Here is a 21030-nt window from a genome sequence, read left to right as displayed (position 1 = left end):
ACTGACAGCTAGGGCTAAAGGTACATCAGATAGGCGATTAACTGAAGCTGCTATCAGTTGCTCTCTGGAAAAGAAAGTGCAGAGAGACTCTCTGTTTTCTTGTAGGCACTTCCCAGGGTGGCGGGTGCTAGGGGCAACAAGTTGCTCCATTCTAGGAGCGAGGAGCTGCTCCCATCCCAGCGGAGACATGGTGGTAGTGGCAGGCATCTGGCTGGTGGCGTGAGGGCAGCGACCTGTGGGGCTCTGGTGCCAGAGGATGTCGGGCAGAGGGTCTCCCGCCCTGGAGAGGAGTGACAGCAGAGGGCAGTCAGGCGAGACGAAGGCTGCGGCACAGCCCCCCAACTGCATCAGTGTGCGGGGGGTCTCCTACAGTGTCAGGTAAGACGAGGGATCCTGGAGGCAAAGTGAAGCCCCTGCCTGCTGAGAGCTGCCCTGACCCCCCTGGAAAGGAGGGGACAGGGCTGGGACAGATGGGCTGCTGGCTTGGCCTTGGGCTGGTGAAGAGCGAGGGTTGTTGTGGGGCTGCCCACCTCGTGGTGGGGCATGTAGTGGAGATTTCCAAAGCTCATGTGTATGTGTGTCATGCAAAACTTTTTACATCTTCACTGTATCTTCCTTTCTGATGTTTGTTTTCCAAGAGAGAGTGTTGGCCCATGGTGGAAAGTTCCTTTATACCATACAAAATGGACTCGGCAAATACTTAAAGATGTTTCATTTCATGTAGAGAGTGGCCAGATTATGGGGATTTTAGGAAACTCTGGTAAGTTGTTCCCCTATGTTCAAAGAAATAAAATCAGAGTTATTACTGGTGACTTCTGAATGTGACTGAGGTCTGTGCTTTAAATATTGAAATTGCAGCTGTGTTAACCCCTGCTTTGTGAAAACATGACACTTGGTTTTCAGAGTTCTATCTTCTGCCATCTAACTAGCAATTACAACTTCAATAAAAGATAAGGTTACCTCCAAATGCAAATGTTTCACTACAAAGTGTGAATATGGGAAATAAATGCTAATTCACACTTATTCTAGTATCCCAATTGCTTTCCTATTACTTTAATGTTAAGACTTTGTTTAATGCTTTGCTATTTTCACATGTCTCCATTCAAGTGATGTCATTGCTCTTGAGATTGCAAAATTCATCTCATCATATGATTGATTTGTTTTGTTTGAAAGGATCTGGAAAAACAACACTTCTGGATGCAATATCAGGAAGACTGGAAGATAAGGACAGTTTTTTTGGTGAAGTGTATGTGAATGGGCATCAGTTGAAGAAGGAACAGTTTAGAGATTGCTTCTCTTATGTGCCACAGGTTAATCTCCACATTTGTTTGTGTGTACTGTGATTTCTCTTTTGTTAAAAAAAAAAAACACAAAAAACCAAAACAAAACAAAACAAAAAAACCAACAAAAAAAAAGTATTTGCTACTGTAATGGTACAATGTCAATGTATTCCCACTGCAGTTTCACTAGTAGCTTTGGTACAAAGCAGTCAGTAAATTGCATGAATGAATTGAGGGAATGTGAGTAAAAGCAGTACCTTAATTACTACTGGACTAACTGCTGCTTGTTCTTCGCCTTTTTCTTAGAATGACGCTTTGCTAAGCTTCCTCACCGTAGAAGAGTCTCTGACCTATACAGCTTTACTTGCTCTTCACAAATGCTCCAACAACTTCATCAAGAAGAAGGTCTGTGTATTATCATCTTATGCTAGGAATGCAGACATGACATCATGAAATGCTTTTACTGGCAGCACTTTTCATCTATGGCTGTGGTTTATATTTATGCAGTCTCATAATCCTTATTCTGCAGCTGGAGAGACATCCTTCTGCTGAGCAAAAGGAGCAGGATAGACTCCGTAATGCTCACCACCTCTGCAGGGAGCTTGTGCCTATTTCCCAGCAAATATCTTGGAACAAAACTTTAGCTCAAAGCTGCAGCAATTACTGGTGCAGCAGTTATTGCACAGAGTTCAGCTCCCATTGGCCAACTGGAAAACCCAGCTCTCTGTAATGCTTAAGGCTGTGTATGGCTGGCCAGTCTCTTGAACAGCAGAGCTGACACTAACACTACTCTGGCTCCTGGGGGAATTCTCTTGCTAACCAGAGCAGCTCTGAAATGCACCATTCTACTGAGCTGCTTACAAGCTACCTTTTTGATAAAATGTGCATGTTTCTGATCTACTAGAGGGCGCTTTTTGTCCTCAGCTCGGAAGTTCCTAATCAAAGGTTCTTGTCCTCTGTTTTCTCTCTTCACCCATTTTCCATTCAGTATTTTGTACTCCTCCAGAATTGATTTGCCTTTCTACTCCCTTATTTTAGAAGCCAGACTAGCACATTATTCTTAATGTCTAGCCTCTGACCTCCTCATCTCTTAATGTCAAGCAAAGCTAAAATTCTACTCATTTTAGAATATGTAGAAATGAAAAAAAATATTTGTGAAAGTAATTGGAATACTGCATTAAAAATAATCTAATAAAAATCAGGCCCAAATCCTTCCAATTACAATGGGTGCAAGCAACACTCTGGGAAAGTCTTAGCTTAAAATTATGCCTTTTTTTTCCCCTTCAGTTTTTGTTTTTATGAGTATCTGAGTTGCTATCTGAACACTGATTGGTCTTTCTAAATTGGAATTATTTTTCAGGTCGATGCAGTTATGGCTGAGCTGAGTCTTAGCCACATTGCCAACAAAATAATTGGAAGCCAAATATATGTAGGAATTTCTGGAGGTGAGAGGCGTCGTGTCTCAATTGCAGCCCAGCTATTACAAGATCCCAGTAAGTACCACAAAGAGGATTTTGAACATAAAGTAGAGCAGTGCTACTTTGTGCTTCTGCCACGGACTTCCTTAGCCCACTTTAAAATACAAATACATTTTTTAATCTGTAATCATTAAAAGCTAGCCTAGTAATGATGGAGATGGATAAGCCATAATTCAGGTTTGTCATTAATCTATTATTGGTCTTGGAAAGGAATGAAATCTAAAATCTTAAGGACTGAACATCTAGATTCTTACCTCTTTCTGGGCTTGCCCTTCCCACATATGCAATGTTAGTAGTGACACATTAATTTGTAGTTTATAGAACCAATCAGAGCCCTACATATGCAAGCACTGAGTCTTGCAGTGGAGCAGCTGACATTGGGCCATGTATGTGTGTACTTGATGGGGTCAAAAAGGCAGTCTGCACATGAACTTTGCTCACTTGGAAAAGAAAGAAACAAAAGAGAGTAAATTGCTCAGGAGTATAATAGCTTTCATGTGGTCTTTCTGTTGATAAGAAGCCAGATGTTGATGCACACCATGCTTCCATATGTCTTAATTTTAGTGTAAAGAAAAAAAAGTTTAGTGAATGAAAATTGAAGCTGAGTAACAGAGAATGAAGCTCATATTGTAGTAATTCTGTGTGGATAAATCTAAAGAGAAAAATCTTCTTTCCTATACTTAAATCCTAGGATAGAAATGCCTCTCCTGTGCTATATTTCGCCTACATGAAACTAAATGATTTGACTGTAACTTTTACTCTTTCATATGCAATAAAACCGTGAAGAAAATGCAATTTTAAAAACTGCTTTCGTTTATAGAATTATACATTCTGCATTCTCGTGAAACTCTTGATTTGTTCGTAATTAATTTCATTATCTATATATTTAATTCATATCGTAAGTTCTAGCTAATTATTTCAGCCATATTTACATTTGTATACATGTTGAATTTTACCACAATTCTTCTTAGAAGCAAGTGTACATTAAATCTATCTTGCTAAATTACGGATTTCACTTGAACTTAGAAAAAAATCATTCTGTTCTTATTTGTTGTGTAGTTCCATATGTGTCTGTGTTACACACAGAACTTCACGTGTACAGTAATTTCTATAACATTTTTCAAATTAGCTTCAAATGCAGAAGCCATAACATTTGCTCTCCATTTACCTGAGTCTTAATGTTATTTCTTACCATTAAACAGAGGTCATGCTCCTTGATGAACCAACAACAGGGCTGGATTGCCTGACTGCAAACCAGATTGTCTCACTGCTTGTGGAACTTGCACACAAAGACAGGATTGTGATTATCACCATTCATCAGCCTCGCTCAGAACTCTTCAGGGTAAATGATATCTACTCAGCATTTGATTTTTTTACTATCCTTTTTAGTACGTAAGTTCTTTTCAGAATAAAAGGGCAATATCAAATATAGTTGTGTTAAAATTCTCCCTAACATTACCCCCATGTAAACATAGGCTTGTCTTTAACTTTACGAATCTGGCCTTCTGCCACTTCCAGTGCATATTAGGATACGCACTGCTCTGTGCCAATAGCTCTGACACAGTGTGCATAACCTTTGTGTTATGCTGCTATCCAAATCAAAACACTGGGAGAAGCCATTTAAATTCCACATGTGTACTGCCACTGTGAAAACTAGCATTTTATTTATTGTTACAAATGCTTGCAAATCAAGATGAAGCCAAGATTTGGAATAGAAAGGGGAAAAAAAAGCTTTTATTTCAAGTTTTCTAGCTTCACATAGGTTGTGTGGCATAGTCTTCCTTACCAAGACTATTTTGAATTTGCACCACACCATGAACACAAGGCACTTCTCTGGCTGAATAAATCTAGTGTGAGTGATCACAAAGCAATTGCAAGTGATGGTGTTCTTCTGGACTGGAATTGGTCCCGGTGCTTTGGGAATGAGCTGAACATAGCTAGTAGGAGCTGGCAAATGTACACCCAAAGAGCAGTGCCCTTTAAGTCCTTAATACTTTAGGATAGTTTTCCTAATAATTTGGGAATTTTGCAGACTGAGACTATTAAGCACCAAAGGAGGCCATCAGTAAGTGAAGGTACATTAGAAATAAAGTCAGAAGTCCTCAGATCTTCTTTCTGTTCTTGGATTAGCTCTGTACACTGCTGGCTCCAATAATAATGAGAAGCACTAAGTTTTAAGAGCTTACAAATGTGTCATCTTGCATAACCACAGAGAGGAGTGATAGAAAGCACAAACTTCCTTTGACAGAAATATACCAAGGAAGTTTGAATGTGTCAAATCTATTTTTCCCGTCAAAGCATATTTATTACCAAGGCAGTAGCTGTACTCAAGAATTAATGTGCTTCTTCCCAGTATGTATTGCTACAATCTTAATTTGCCCCCACAGTTATTTGACAAAATAGCCATCATGAGCTTTGGAGAAATGGTTTTCTTCGGGAACCCTATGGAAATGATCACATTTTTTAGCAACTGTGGCCATTCATGTCCTGAACAGTCAAACCCTTTTGATTTCTATGGTAAGTTTATCTAAGTTGTTCTGGTAAAGTGAACGGGTTTTCTTCCCAAGATAAAAATTTTTCCATAGGTAGGAATGTGTTTGAATTTTTTTCTGACTCCACAGTTGTACTCAGCTCAGAGAAGAAAAGAGAACATCCACATGTGCATGGACAACATGAAACAGCAAAAGTTTCAGTCCTACTGCAAACACAGCAGAAAGGAATAAGCTAGCAATGAAAAGGAATTTTCATATTTATTAAATTTATTAAACCTCTGGGTTCCTGATGGCATGTCCCTATGTTGATACATTGAATGTAAGGTTATTAATTTGATCCCAAAACTATGGAAAGCATTCACGGATGTTTTTGATGCCAAAAAAAGTGAACAAAGTTGTTGCTTGTTGGTTAGGATAGAAAAACTAGAGGATAACCAGGGAACAAATGCTGAGATTTCAGAAAGTTTGGGGAGTTTCTAATACCAGGGTGAACTACTCAAGTAGAATGGATAGATTCTTCTGGAGATGATGAACAGGCTGTTTGCAAAAGCTTTGAGTTTCGTTCTACTAATTCAGGATCAAAGAAGTATCTGTAGCAGATTTTTAAAATGAGGCTTGGATTCACTGCAAAGCATCTGTGTACCTGACCTATGTGGACAAAATGAATTTGTCTGTGTGTACATTTGTGTGTGTATCTTTTAAAATCTGGTATACAGGCTGATTTCTGACAATAATAACTGAATGTTAACCAGGGAATGTGACCAATCAAAAAGCTGTGTTGAGGAAAATGGCGCATTCAGAGAAGGCAGTGTTTTTCTATTGTCTAGATGGCATCCTAAATTCAGGGAGAAGAGAGGATGGTTGTTGACATGAAGCTGGAATGGGATGAAGCTGAAAATACTGGTGTGACAGTAAGGATAATTTTGTCTTCATGAATGTGAATAGTCTTCAAATGCATAGATGATTTGAGATTTAGACCCACCTTTAAACAGCCTGGTAAAGAAAGTACCGCATTCTTCAAATGTCAACCTTTGAATGTGACAAGAAAAGGAAAAAATACAGTTTAGAGCTAAGAATCATCAGAATATTTAGTCTTCAGAAAATTGGTAGTTTATATTTTTGTGTGATTTAATGATGTGAATGAAGGCACGGATTCTGATATCATTTACACCAGCAGCAGAGGAAAATAAGGTCTTATGTATTGAGCATGGGTTGTACTATTGAAATGTTGCATGCTTTGTATTTAATTAAAAAAAAAAAAAGTACAAAAACATGATAGGCATTAGCTATTTGGTCTCGTGGCTGGTCTATTTCATCTTTTTTTTTTTTGACACTGCCTGGTTGTCATTTGTTTCCTGTGTGTCTTAGAGCAAGTCACATTCAGCTGGTTTTATAAGGTGTGGCCCATTTTTGAGTGTTCATGTTTAGAATGAAGTCTTCAGTTCACTGTTAAAGGCAGTTTGCTAAATTCCAGTTTTCAGAACACTAGGGAATATTCATAAGAATTCCAGTTTTGAGGACAAATTGAGACTGTTGGACAAGGGCTGCAGATACTCTTTTCTCCTGTTAATTTGTCTTTTGAAAATGAAGATAACATTGTAAAACTGCCATCTAAGGATGATATAAACCTTAAGAGTAGATCACCTTTCATCTTCAGCTGGGAATCTGTCTTGTTCTCAGTAGCAGTAGCACTTCACTGGTGTGCAGGAAGAAGGGCGAAGATCTGACTACGGAGCACTTAAGTCCTTGCATTTCCACATAAGCCTTGAGGGTCCTGCAGAGGCCACAAAACGGAGATATGTACTGTGATTGTACAGTCATTCATTCATGAAGTTTCCTTTACTCCTTCCTTTATTTCAGTCAACCTTTTATTCACAGCTTTTAGGATAGAGACGTGGAAAGGTTTATTGCAAGGGAGGAACAGATAGAATCATTACAGAGTCATAGAATGGCCTGAGTTGAAAAGGACTCAAAGATCATCTAGTTTCATCTCCCCTGCCATGGGCACAACCTCTCTGGGCAAAGATTAAGACGGCAAAGTGATGTACATATGCTAAGTATTTTGTAAATTTACAGTGGATCTGACTTCTGTGGACACTCGAAGCAAGGAACGTGAACTTGAAACGTATAACAGGGTTCAGGTGATTATATCGGCTTACAAAAACTCGGAGATCTTTAGGAAAGTACTGGAAGCCATTGAGAGAACAAGGTTTATGAAAGATCTTCCCCCCATACCATTCAAAAACAAAGACTCACCTGGTACCCTTTCCAAATTATGGTTTCTTTTAAGGTAAGACTTTTTTTTTTTTTTTTTTTTTAAGAAAATCATTTTTCTTTGTTCTCCTTATCAACTAATCTCTCAGGCTTTTTTCTGTTTGTCTCAATAGACTTCTTTTGTTATTTTAGTCTATCACTTCACCTGTCTGTCTTTTCCATATTGTTTTTTGGGGGAATATTTTGTATGTAAGATATGTTCAAAGCTAAATACCCTATGAGTACATGGTCAGTCATAACTAAGAGGTATATTGCTATTGTTTTGTTTCATTAACAGGAGGATAACAAGAAATTTTTCTAAAGATAAGTTGGGCATAATCATGCGTCTCCTCCAGAATCTTCTGTTTGGCTTGTTTGTAGCGTTTTTCCTTCTTAGACTAACATCTGACCTGGAAAAAGGAGCAGTACAGAACCGTGTGGGTCTCCTCTACCAGTGCGTGAGTGCTCCTCCCTACACAGGGATGCTCAACGCTGCTGCCCTTTGTGAGTTTCTGTCCTCTACTAAGTGCAACAGCAGGTATTGCTGCCACTATTTTGTAACTAGGAGCAAGTAGTTTTTGAAGATTGTCGTTTAAAGGTTTCCTACAGTTTTAGGTAATACAAGAGTTGATAGGGAAGCATGAAATTCAAAAGTGAAGCAACAGCAAGCTTCACAATGCAGAAGGGTAGCACATCCAAGAAACTCCATGTTTACTGTGCTTAATGTAGCAGTATGCCCCTAATCATAGATCCATTTGAGTTGAAAGGGACTCTTAAAGGTTGTCTAGTCCAACTGTTTATTGCAGGGGAGTTGGACCTGCAGCTCAATCAAGTTGCTCAGAGCCCCTCCAGCATGACCTTGCATAACTCCAAGGGCAGGGCAATCCCGTCCACTTCTTTTTACATCTGACCTGGGTATGGAGATGTTATTTTGAAAGCCTGTGGCATAGCATTAAAGGACAGGACAAAGTCTGGGTGTAAAATTTACAGCCTTAAGTAAGATCAAACACAAAGACAAGGGAAGGGTGGAAGTACAAAACAGGCTTGAGGGTAAGGAAGTATAGTTAAGTTTAAGACTATTATGTGATGATTATATTTCTATCAAAGGGTGTTTCCCTTACAGCTACCATTGATTAGTCACACAAAGACCAACAGTAGTTTGCATTTACAACCCTAAAAACTGTTCCGCTTGTGTCAGGAATGTACACTGCTGCCATCACCTTGAGATCAGAGCACGTCACTACGTTATCCAGTGGTGGCAGCTTTTCCAAGACTCTTTTTGTATCTGCAGAAAGAGAAGAGTGCATGCTGCCTCCTCATATCTGTTTTACTCAATATAGAAAATTCTGCAGGGACCAAGTTTTGCAATTACAGTGGGAAGAGGGGAACAGGGTGGTTTAAACAGAATGTTTCTGATAAATGCACAAAGCTGTCTCAGTGCTTAATGTCAATTTTGTGACAATAGGTCTTGGTCTCTTTATTTAAAGATTATTTATTTATTACATATTAAATTGTATTTAATCCAGTCCCACCTTTACGTGCTATCAGCGACCAAGAAAGCAAAGATGGCTTGTATCAGAAGTGGCAAATGCTTTTAGCTTATATCATACATTTCCTGCCCTTCAGTATTCTCAGCGTGTTAATTTTCAGCATCTTTATGTACTGGTAAGTACTTGTATCATCAAATGGATTGTTGTTTTCTTCTTGTATCTATTTCAGTTCCTTTGTCAGCAGTAAGCCTCCCTGAATGGCTCAGTGCTATTTTCTCTCAGAATGATCACAGAGAAAATTTAAGGAATGATTATGCAATTCTAACCTTTCTCTTCCAGGCAGCATTAAGATTAGATGTACACTCGTAACGAGAGGTGTCAAATAGGATCAAGGAGTTGTGGCCCTCAGGAACTTGCTTGTCTTGCTGAAGACTAGTTGAATTGCTGAGGTATTTGCAGGAAGGCTTTGTATTTCATGTAGGTCAAACTTTGAATACGCATACACACGAAAGTAATAACAAGTAAGCATGTAAGGCTGGCAGAATTGGTTCTCAAGATAACTATTGTAAAAGATACAATGGATACAGGAGCTGTTCTGCTGTAGCTTTGCAGCGGGATACCATTGTTAATTCGAAAACAGATTAAGTCCCGTTAGGTCCCCTTAACTGCTTGGGTGTGTATTACTGCAAGCTGCCTCAGGCAGTACTGCCTTCAAAGTCCTGTTACTATTTCCCTTGAGCAAGTGCTGGGATGCACTCTGCTCACTTGAGCACTTCCACTGCTACGTGCCAGTGAGCCGATTTCTGAGGACAGTGTGGTTTGGAAAGTATATTTTAGGGTCACTGATGGAAGGTCTGTGGAGCTCCTGAGAGTCACAAGTTACTGTTTGTCCCAAGCTACTGTTTGTCACTCATATGATATAGATATCATATGATATAGATTTTTCTAGCTGGACAATATTCTAATAGTTTATATTATCCTACCATTCTATTGCTCTGATTTTCTCTTCTCTGCATTAATTTTTTATTCTGTCCTTTTTTGTTTTTATTCTCTTTCTACACCTATCCCAAATTTGTGAGTCTCTATCTATACAGCTCTGTATTAGAGCATTTCAGAGAAGGTGATACTTTAATGCTAGGACCTTGGAGAGCTGCTCCGTCTGCTCTCATCTGTGATTAGAGATTGTTCAATACCTGCTGGCTTGGTGATTATTTAGTACATGCAGAGTCAATGTTCAGCCACGTGTTTATAATAGACTCTTTCAGCATTACATGCAAAATATGCTACAGGAAATCCTGTGAGAAAATTAACAGCTCTACTTCAAGGCCATGGTCTGGATGTGGTGGATTATAAAATATGACAGAGTTCTGTGACTTTTCATATTCATTTGAGCAATGAATATGAAAAAGAAGTGTCAAAAAGCTGCCTGATAAGCAGAGCATGTGGTATGTACTGGTATGAGGCAACTTTGGAATGAAATATAGTGGAAATGTACTATGTCACATGTAATTAAAGGTTTTATCATCTGTCAAGTTTGCCGAACAATTGCTAGCTTTGTTCACTTTCTAGTCTTTAGGACAAATTGGAGGGGGATAGTTTTCAGTTTTCCTTAAGCGAGGGAAAAGCAAGGAACAGCGTGTAGTTTATTAAAGAGTGTAAAAGTATGGAAGATATTGCATTCGGATGAATTACACTTACAGGAGTGGTGAATTCAATTAGCCTTCTATTCAATTAGGATGAGTATAGCTGTTTTTACAATTACATGTAAGTGCAGAAGTGCAAGATTCCATCTATTAATTGTCTGCATAAAGGTGTTCTTTAAATATATGACCTATAAATAACTCAACTCTTACTGAATGGACTCAAAGGGGGAGGATGTTAGTTTAGGGGATCATTAAAGGCATGGTGGTTATCTTGATGTAACATATTTTTTCTACAGTTACATCTTTACATAACCCTCTTTAATCTAGATGGAGAAAGCTCATACATCTGCAGTTACGTCATGAATTTAAGTTGATGCCCTTTTTGTTAAGGCTCTGTCAAACACACAAAAAGCTAAGGGATAAACCCTTAATAAGCGACGATTGCAGAAATGAATGAAAACAATAATGAATGGTACATTCCAAGTCTCATCCCAAACCAAATTGTTTAAAAATCTCTCTTGGTTCGTTTGTTTTTTTGTACAGGACTGTAGGGTTGCATCCTGATCCTTTCAGATTTGGAGTTTTCTTTGCGGTTATCTTGGCGTCCCATGTAATTGGTGAACTTCTCACCCTTGTGATACTTGGGGTTGTTCAAAACCCAAATATAGTCCAAAGTGGAGTGGTGCTGCTTAACTCAGCAGGCGTGGTAGTGGGAACGGGACTCGTAAGGTAGGAAAACATTTTATTTCATGATGGTGTTGCCATTAAAATAGTGTTCTTATAGATGAGTTTCAAGAAAAATCTGTATTGCTTCAGAGCAGTGATGCAGAGGAGAAAGGGAACAAAAGTACAGCTGTTATCTTCAGAGAGGAAGAACTATCTAATCATGTTAGACTTTGTACTAAATACACGCACACACAAATAATAACTTTAGATATCTGCAAAGATATTAAAATGTTTATTTATTGTTGCAAAATGGCATATGACTTGAAGATAAAATTGAGCAATTCAAATCTATCAGCTCAGCTGAATTATTTTACTTAACCCAACATGATCATATGAAATGCTGTCCTTATTAGAGAATTCTACTGAATTAAATCCTACCAGTTTTAATAATTGCTGGAACTTTCAAACGTTAAATAGTGGCTTTAGAAAAAAACGGTTGTTCTCAACAATTTTATTAATGTTCTTCTCCAGTTTCGTCATTCAACTTTTCAGATATCTTTTTTAATTTGTGTAAACTCAACTACATACAAATATTAAATCAATAAATAGCTTACTAAATGTGAAGGAACATTACGATGCACCAACAAGAGGTTAAGACTGAATGTTACAACGCTGTACCAAAGTCAGAGAGAAGTTTCGTCGCTGTCTCATTTAGCACTGAAATAAAACTTATGTTTGAAAAGCTGAAATTTACAGCCAAGAACTCTTCCTGTAACTTTCCTACAACCAGAGAGATTGTTTCAATTTAGGGCATTATGACAATTATGACATTATGACCATTATGACAATTTAACTTCTCTGTTTCTTAAAAGGACCATAGAAGAAATGCCAATGCCTTTTCAAATACTCAGTTTTCTCACCTTTCAAAAATACAGCAGTGAGATTCTGGTAGTCAATGAATTTCATGGCCTAAACTTTACTTGTGGTAAGTATTCAGAAGTATTCCTTTCCTTTCTCAAACAACAAAATTGTCCTGATAACTTGAAGAAAACTTGTTAGTTGTTTAAAACATCCTGAACTTACTGATTAGGAAAAATGTACTGTAACTGTATCTGCAAGCTAGATAAATTGTCCAACTATTTTTTTCAACCATTCCTCATTCTTTCAGTTTTTCATCTTTTTCTTCTTCTACTGTTCTTTTTTTCTCCATTTTTGGAAAGTCAACTTTGCAGCCTACTATGTGTTTACCAGAGCAGTTGCACAAATAGAGTAGCAATAGAAAGAGATGGTAGAGGATCGAATATCAGTGCAGGGAGCAGTACACATAACACCCATCCAGACATTTCCTCTAACTCTAGTGAGGCTTCAGTTCAAATATATTAGCATGGCAAGTATTGAGCAGTTTCGATCTGTCAGGCTGTGCTTCACTGTTTGTGAGCAAGGTAAGTGAAAGACATTACAGTCAGGTTGGAAGGATTAGAAGGATGATGTGAATCTGTCAACAGGGGAAAGCTTTCAGCTATCGTTCAGTCTTAAGATATTTTGGGCTTTGTGGACAGGTGCTTGTGCTTCTCTCCAAGGCTCCATATCCTTTATGCACTATTTGTCATCAATCTCTCCTGTCCCTCTTCATTAGAGAAGTGTACGTGGCAACTGTTTGAATACAACCATAAAAACAACTGTTAGAAAATGAGTCCATGACTTTGGTAGTAGTAATTAACAGCTGATGTTTAATGGGAATGACACATCTATCATACTGGCCAAAGTGTGGCCCCTCTATACCTTTCATTTACTTGGTATGAACAAAATAGAAAGCTCCTAGAGACATTTTGTTTGTTTCTTTGAATAACATGGCCTAGATTAACTGCAGAAACACACGGTATGTCTGTTCTTAACACCAAAAGGGTGGGAGCTGTAGCTGTAGGCTTCATTCATCATTAAAATAACATTAAGGCTAGACAAATTAAATGTATGAACCAAGATAGTGAAGCCTGAGTTTTAATTTTACTAATTGACTTACTGAAGGAATTATCTTTTTCTTTTGACAGATGGAGACAACGGTTCCACTACAATAAATGCTGCATGTTCAATCTCTCGTGGCATCGAATTCATTGAACAAAACTTTCCTGGTGCATTATCCCGATTCACAATGGATTTCCTGCTGCTCTATGCTTTTCTACCAGTACTTACCATTATAGCAATCTTGAGCTTCAAAATAAGAGAGAAGATTATTAGCAGGCAGTGAAAAAAGGTAGCAGTACTAACAAAGCTTCAAAGCTTGATCTGCTGGATTTTATACAGACTTTAAGCAATCAAACATATAGAAACACATTCATCTTCCCTTGCTTGATTCTAAGTGGACACTTTCCATCTTAAAAAACAATGTTCTAATAAGAGTGTGAATGACTTCCTACTATTCCTGGTATTCCCACTCTTGTTTCCTCCCCCAAATCAGCCATTTCAACAGTATTTGTTTTAGAGGACTTTTAAAATTTGATTTAGTCTGCTGATGTGTTCATTTTTCAACAATGTATCTAATGATGCTCTAATGTTTTCCCCAGTACTATTTTTTTTTTTTTGGTAAGCTATTACCAATAAGCAGAGAGGCAGAATTGCTGAGTAAATCTAGAATTGTTTTTAAAGTAATATGCTTTGTTTTGTTACCATCTGTGGGACTTCAGAAAGAGAACAAACCAAATACTGTAATAAAAGACAGAATCAAAAAATCACTTTAATCTTATGCATCCTATCCAACCACAGCATCCATGAGTACAAGAAGCAACTTTAAGCAACACAGAAGTTACCAAATGTTTTTGTTTTGTAAGCAATTCCAGATCATAGAAGGCAGTTATGCTATTTATATTTGCTCTTTCTTCTTGGTATTCAGTTCTAAATCTTGTTTTGGAAGCAGTCTGTGAATTAGTAGGGAAAAAAAATTGTTTATTAATAAAGTATCAGTTCAACTAGGGAAAAACGTACATAAAAGTTGTCTCCCTTTTTGTGTTATTTGCATCTTTCTCTGGAAATTATTCTCATGGGATCATTAACACATAAAAGGGGTTAATTTATCCAATTAGTAAATAGAAATAAGTAACTCTCAAAACTGAAAGCTTACTAGATGCAAAATTTGTAAGTTTTGTTTCATATTCAGTGAATAAATTATTTATTGCAGAGTTAAATATATTTGTACCTTAAAATTCCATAGTAAAATAATTAGTTTAATTTTACAGTTTTAAGATAACACACATTTTAATAACAAGTATGGAATCCCCAAGTTAATGCAAGCTTTTCACTTAACTGTGAGGCCAAGATTTTCTTCTAATTATCTTTATGTATAATATTCTCAGATACAAAAGTTACACCAACAAAAATTCAATAAAGAAATACATGAAAAAATATATCGAAAAGGATGGAATGATACCAGGTTAATTTGTCTTTGCCATTTTTATGCCCACATAGAGAGTTGTTCATCAGGGAATATTCTTGCATTCTGGTCTGCCAAGTGCCTGTTTTGGCATTTACTCTCCAACAGGTCTACAAGTCTGAGCTCTCAAGAGCCATCTCTGGCTTTAACGCAGCTTTGTCTTGCTTGTTCTCAGAAGACTCAGCCCAGCTGTCTGTAGCGAGGAAGTCCATTTACAAAAAGCCAAGTATATTTAGGCCAGCATTTCTCTAGCTTAGGTTGAATTAATTAAATTAGGAGAATTAATTAAACTTCCACCACAAACCAAGTATTTTTCAAATTTATTAGAATGACTTCTAGCATTAGAATGTTTGACAGAAATGTCTTGTTTTGAATTCTGTGAAAAGGTATTGAAACACTGCAGAGGAAGAATCAAACTTTATGATACTGAAGATGAGATAAAGAAGACTTACGAATTTTAGATCAGGTCAAAATTGTTTTTAATTCTATTTTGTTCTGCACATTTTTCTGGAATTATTCAAATAGGTCAAATTATGATGGAAATGCATTCTTATCCTTTGATTTTGAAGATGCCTGGTGTACTTAACCATGGAGTTCATATTTTGGGTGTGAAAACTTGTATGCATTTACACACATGATTAGGGTGGTATCGTTCAAAAAATACGTTGAGTAATTTGTTACAAATTATAAAACAGATAGGACTGACTGATGCCATCTCCATATTCAAATCTTGCAAATGTGAAACTTAGGACATCTTCAGCAGTTCATCAATCAGGACCAAAATCCATTTCTTTCCAGGATTTGGAGGCATTTCTTTTGTATTGTTCAAGTTCCTGAAAAAGAAACATACATAGATATTAATATCCTCATGACTAAAAGCGAAAAGATATATTAGCCACTTCGTCAATTAAAGCAATTAAAGATTAGTCACTGTAGAAAAAAATAACTAGATGGTTGTTACTTCTAACAAAATAATACTGAAAGGGTGGCATTTGATACATCTGCTCTCACATAATGACATAGAGAGCTAGATTTATTTTTTTATATTATTATTATTTTTTGCCTAGACACTTGCTTTCTAAGGTAGAAGAAAGTTGGGACCCTTTCTTAGATGTTTGGTGTGGAGAAGCCAAACTCCACAAACTAAAACATATCATTACATGTCTTTTAAGAACAGAAAACAGTATTACTGAACTAAAACTAATTTGTCACACAAACAAAGCATCCAAGTCAAGGCCTTTCAAGGAGCAAAATGGATTGGCAATTCCTTAAGAATATGGAAAATAAATGTTTTTTTTTTATGCACAAGAGTGAACTATTGAAATCTTATACACTGCGTTAGAAACCCCTACAGAACCGAAGCCAGATATACTAAGAATATGTGTGATATACACATGGCAGATGTTCCCTTAGTGGCCCTGCTGTGGCCATTGAAGTTTAAGCTGCATTTTGTCTTTGCTACCTTTCACAATCTTGTCCAGACAGCAGTAAGCAGAAATGTATTTTGGAGGAATGCAGTGGTTGTTTAGGAGATCAATGTACCGTATCTACCCAATCTATGGTATTGGATATTCATGGAAATATTCATCACTGCTTGGGACTTTTCAGGAAGTGCAGTAATCAAGACAGACAGTGATGCCACGCTTTTAATTTTTGTATATATATATTTTTTCAATTAGAAGTTAAAAAAAAAAGTTTCATGTGCTACTGTTCAGTAAAAGCTTACACCTGCATGTAAAAGTAAAATGCAAAACCAATGTGGTAATTACAATTACACATCTTCTAGATGATAATTAGATTATTAAAAGCAAACAGAGGCTCAAACTGTGGAGATATAAATAGTGTAAATTAGGTGTGAAGCATGGGCTGGTCTGTATTATGGGGTACTTTACAACAGTGGAACATCAGCAAGGTAAGCAAATGACCTCATTTCAGTCAAATAGTGCTACTGGGAATTCTTAAGCCTGTAGCGGAAGGTTCTAGCAACACTGCAAAAAACAGTTTCATTTTCAGGATTTTATAGCTTGGTGTATGCTGTTAGAAATTGTTTCTGATAATTTTTTTCCAGCAAAAAAAGCTATTTTAAATGCACTTTGATTGCTTTTTGTTCATTTAAGAGTGATAAGATACTTGCTCTAATGAAATATCTTTTAAACCTAACCATGTGCTATTTGCAATGAAAAAAAACACTATCTTACTTAGAAGACCACATTAACTCTCTTTTAACTGGAGCACACACAACAAATTTAATTATACTGGAATTTCTCATTGAGTTCAATTAACTGCAGGTAACCTTAACACATTGTTGCTATGATCTACCTGCAGTATTAAGTTCTGTATTGTAAAAAACGTGCCAGAAGGTCTTCTAAGATAGTGATATCTTGTGTTTTATGTGTAACTAAAAAAACAAAGCTAGATGCACATTCTGAAACACAGTTGAAGGTCAGATTTAAAATGGGTTACCTGAAAAGCTTCTAAAAGCAAATGACATTTAGACAGCTCTATGATCTGTCAAGATACTGAATCAGGCTGTGCAAACATACTGCTGTAAATAGGACTGAGCAGGCAAAAATTATGTTTTTTATTAGTTGTTTCCATTGTTTATTGAGGAATTCATGCTAACAGAGCAATACAGTAGCAGCTAATAGCAACCACTTCAAGAGAAGTTAACCCAGCAGCTTTTTTTATGAGCTTCAAAAGAGCCATGCTAATTCAGGAGTAGTACAACTCTTTCAGTAAGATTTCAATGTATTTCTATTTTTGCTCCTAAGTTTACTTAAGAACCAGGAGCTTCTCTTCCCAAAATGCTTTAAGCAGAAAAGAACATTCATCCTTTTGGAAATTCACTCTCAAGCCAAAAAGAGAGACAAAATACAGATTAAAATTATCTACCAAAGCAAATAAGTAAAGCTAGTCTCCAGGAGTCACAAAAAATAACGTCTATGCACTTAAGGTTGAAGTAGCTTGGGATGATGAGAAGAAAAATGGGAAGAGGAGGGGCGGGAAGGAGAGAAAAGGGCTGGACATAAAGCAGTGATAAGTATAAATGCAGTGGAGACCCTCCAAATTGCTCAAGTGTTTAACATGAGCAACAGAAAAATCATTGCCTAATAACTGTGAGGAAACTCTAATGAATTTTCTCTTTCAGGCAGTAATTTCAGCAACTTCACCAGCAGTGCAAAACTATCAGAAAGCACCACGGGTTTATGAGCAGTAAGAGGATTTCTTGATTAATACATATCCTTCTGATGCTGACAAGAGTTGAGTTCTACAGTTTACTCACTGATAACTGATGCAGAACAAACCGTGTCTAAATGTATTAAGTTGCATTATTAAATACAAGTCCAGTGAGACTGCATATTGTTTCATCTTTAAGCCAGTCTATACTCAGTATTTTGTTCCCTCACTACTAATATAAAGTAACTGCGATCTCGGAATGTTCTGAACTGGTGGCAAACTTCCAGCAGTTCGGTAGTAGAAGTAGAGATAGAGAGAGAGAGAGAGAGAGAGAGAGAGAGAGAGAGAGAGATAATACTGAGATATTTTAAGAAGTACATGTATCCTATTTGATGCTAAGAAAATAACTTCAATTCTAACAGCTTTCTCAAATGCTACAGAAAGGGGTAAAAATTTTGTTTTGTTTTCATTTCCTATTAGATTAATAGTACTGAAAAATAATTTGATCACGGACAATGCCAGGAAAAAAAAAGACGTGTTATGATTTTAATTTATTGAAAGTCTTCACAGTGATGTTTTTTTAAAAACTGCAAGCTTGATTTTTTTTTTTTGCCTGCCCCAATATTTGCACATTCCCTGTCTTTTTCTTGTTGTTGTTGCTGTCAGTTTTTTGTTTTGTGCAGTCTTTATTAAGTCTTTATTAAGACTGATCATACAATTTCCATTGAACTGGTAGCTACACAGCAAACCCTGTTTGCTACAAATTATAATATATCTAATACTAAGTCCTAGTTTACATATATTTTAAAGGTCAGAGTGGATTTTTATAACATTTAAGTATATTGCAATTTTAAATAGAAGATGTGCAAAACATGTCATTTTTACAAAATTTTAAAAATACGTTTTTAGTTAATTATGGCCATACTAAGAATATTGATAACATCTCAGTTACCATTATATTAAAATATTTGTGTATGTGAAGAAGCTTTATATATGAAGACCAAGCTTTAAGGTCACTTCTACAGGTGCTGGTAGCACCTAAATAATTAGCCTTATAAATGTATCCCTTCTGACTAAGTTTTTCAAGAAAGGTGGATAATTCAGCAGAACTTATTTTGCTGTAATTTTAGCTAGCTACAAGTCAGTTTGCTTAAAACCAGCATAAATTAAAGGAGTGTAGCTATTCTTCCACATAAAGCAATAAATATTTCTCATTTTGCTATATACGTAAGAGGTATATCAAAGGAAGACTGCATTTATTCAAAGTGAAATGAGAGCAAAGAAATAAATAGGATTATATGGGGAAAAAAATACAGAAAAGAGCCTTTAACAAATGTGCAGATTCAGGAGGACAAATGCTGTCAGGAGAGTGTATTTCCTTAGTTTTGGTGTAAAACAGAAAGTAAAATAAATCCCCATAGATCAGCAATGTACATAGGGGGAAAAAAATCTTTCAAATACAACTTGAAGATCACTTCAGAGACATTTCTGACAAACCCTTCCTGCTCATGAGGTCAAATACTACAAACATCAGCAGATTTTTACAATATACTGTACTTACACAATCACTGAAGAGATCTTCTTTCCAGACTAGAACATCCTACTACAGAATATACTTCCAGGTAAGCCCAGATGATCACAGCTAGAATTAAGCTTCCTTTTTTTTTTTTTCCTCCCCTGAGAACAATGTGTACGTCATACAGATCAAATTTACAGAATTAATAATTGCTTTCAGTGTGCTTTGAATGTTTTGAATGTTATTGGTGTGCCAGCAACTTGTCCTAAATGCCTCAACTCTGGCTAAAAGTGATTTTTTTCCTTTTCTTTTATATATATATTTTTTTAACCTTAATGCTTCTGTACTTCTGTGTCGCTATAAATTCTTCAACTGTCAAATGGGGAAGATCCCAGCTATCTCATAAAGGGATTGAGAAGAAAGACTTAACTGATGTTTGTGAGGCACTCAGATAAGATAACATTACCACACATTCTTAGAGAAAAAAATTAATACTTTTGTGTTCACTGAAGTGTCTGAATGGCAGGTTGAGAAATAAGGTACACAAAGAATGAGTATAGTGAAAAGAAATACTCAACAACTGAACTGAGACATCAGCAAAATAGTATATGATCATGTAATTAAAGACAATACTGTAATGTCTACAAACAAGGAGCAAAATTACAATTGCAGGAAAAGCCTTAATTGTTTCACTGCCTCAGTCCTAAGAGACTGGCATTGCGACTTTAACTGTCTTTTATAAATGTGGTTTCTGACTGAACTTGCTCTCAGTCTGGAACACAGTAAAAAGAAACAAGTACTAGGATTAAAATAAGCAACTAAGATTCAGTAGAAGTTTAATAACTGTGCTCTAATAAGGCTCTTAGACCAACACTAAAATGCCTGTATTGTACCCATTTGGGTATGTTTTCATACAAAACCAAAAAAGCTTACTCTTGGCAGCTGTAACAACACCCTACATAACCTTCCTCACAACATGAAGACTAGCACTTCTCTGGAGAAAATGAAAGATGCTCCTGCTGTAAAGGTGAGTGTCACAACCCTTTGTCCACTAACACTGGACAGGAGGTTCACAGCACAGCATGATCTTCTATTCTGTTTAATCTGACATGCTCTCCTGAAGTTCTGCAATATGCTCATAGCAGGACAAAATGCTGTGAAAAATATGGCTGGTTCTCATGTTGGCCAATGTGTGATTAACTGTTCCCAGCCACAATCAGATACCAATGGGGTGTGAATAAGTGTCAGATCTAACACCAAAGAAGACACCAGTTGTGAATGACATGATTCATTAGCCCATTATTGCAACACAGGACAGATGTTTTAGAACCAACCAAGTGAGTGACATGGTTTTTGATCCAGAACCTAAAAAAAAAAAAAATAGTAATAAGATAAATCTACAGATAGACAAGTTTGGTGTTTGTGTGACTCATGAGAGGAGATAAATTTACATAGTTTTATTTCCGCGTATTTCATACGTTCAGTGTTGCTTATTCTGCGCCAGCCCTCCTTTCTTCTGTTTTACAGGTTTTACAGCCTTGTTCTTGAAGATATGCTGCCATTACTTGTAAGCTGACATCGAAAGACACCACCTGTCTACCAATCCCTAAC

The 21030-nt window shown here is 36.7% G+C and overlaps 2 protein-coding genes across 5 annotated transcripts in view; one reads left to right on the top strand and one right to left on the bottom strand.

Annotated features, from left to right (window-relative positions):
- The first annotated feature begins 53 nt into the window (after positions 1-53).
- On the top strand, positions 54-14287 carry ABCG5 (ATP binding cassette subfamily G member 5). Its single transcript, XM_010706765.4, has 13 exons — positions 54-378; positions 639-760; positions 1174-1310; positions 1587-1685; positions 2641-2773; positions 3961-4100; positions 5146-5275; positions 7327-7540; positions 7802-8007; positions 9030-9168; positions 11180-11365; positions 12175-12287; positions 13351-14287. Exons 1-13 carry the CDS (start codon positions 257-259, stop codon positions 13545-13547), a joined length of 1938 nt encoding a protein of 645 aa, XP_010705067.2. The 5' UTR covers positions 54-256; the 3' UTR covers positions 13548-14287.
- The window catches only part of DYNC2LI1 (dynein cytoplasmic 2 light intermediate chain 1), a 21526-nt gene continuing 14496 nt past the window's right edge, over positions 14001-21030 (bottom strand). For 3 of the 4 annotated variants that reach the window (XM_010706769.4, XM_010706766.3, XM_031552381.2), the window contains exon 13: positions 14001-15559. In XM_010706769.4, coding sequence (XP_010705071.2) covers positions 15494-15559 — 66 coding nt within the window. In that variant the 3' untranslated portion in view covers positions 14001-15493. Of the gene's footprint in view, positions 15560-20753; positions 20785-21030 lie in introns of all 4 variants that reach the window. The other variant, XM_031552382.2, reaches the window with a different exon arrangement.

Source organism: Meleagris gallopavo, chromosome 2, assembly GCF_905368555.1.
Source record: "Meleagris gallopavo chromosome 2, MGAL_WU_HG_1.1, whole genome shotgun sequence".
Lineage (NCBI taxonomy): Eukaryota > Metazoa > Chordata > Aves > Galliformes > Phasianidae > Meleagris > Meleagris gallopavo.
Note: the sequence above shows the minus strand (reverse complement) of the source record. Positions and strands in the feature narration are given on the sequence as shown.

What these genes read in the sequence shown, in the direction of transcription:
- ABCG5 (XM_010706765.4), top strand. Translation starts at nt 257, where the DNA reads ATGTCGGGCAGAGGGTCTCCCGCCCTGGAGAGGAGTGACAGCAGAGGG. An exon ending in AAACCCTTTTGATTTCTATG is followed by an intron (nt 5,276 to 7,326) that starts GTAAGTTTATCT and finishes GTAAATTTACAG; the next exon opens with TGGATCTGACTTCTGTGGAC. An exon ending in TGGCCTAAACTTTACTTGTG is followed by an intron (nt 12,288 to 13,350) that starts GTAAGTATTCAG and finishes TTCTTTTGACAG; the next exon opens with ATGGAGACAACGGTTCCACT.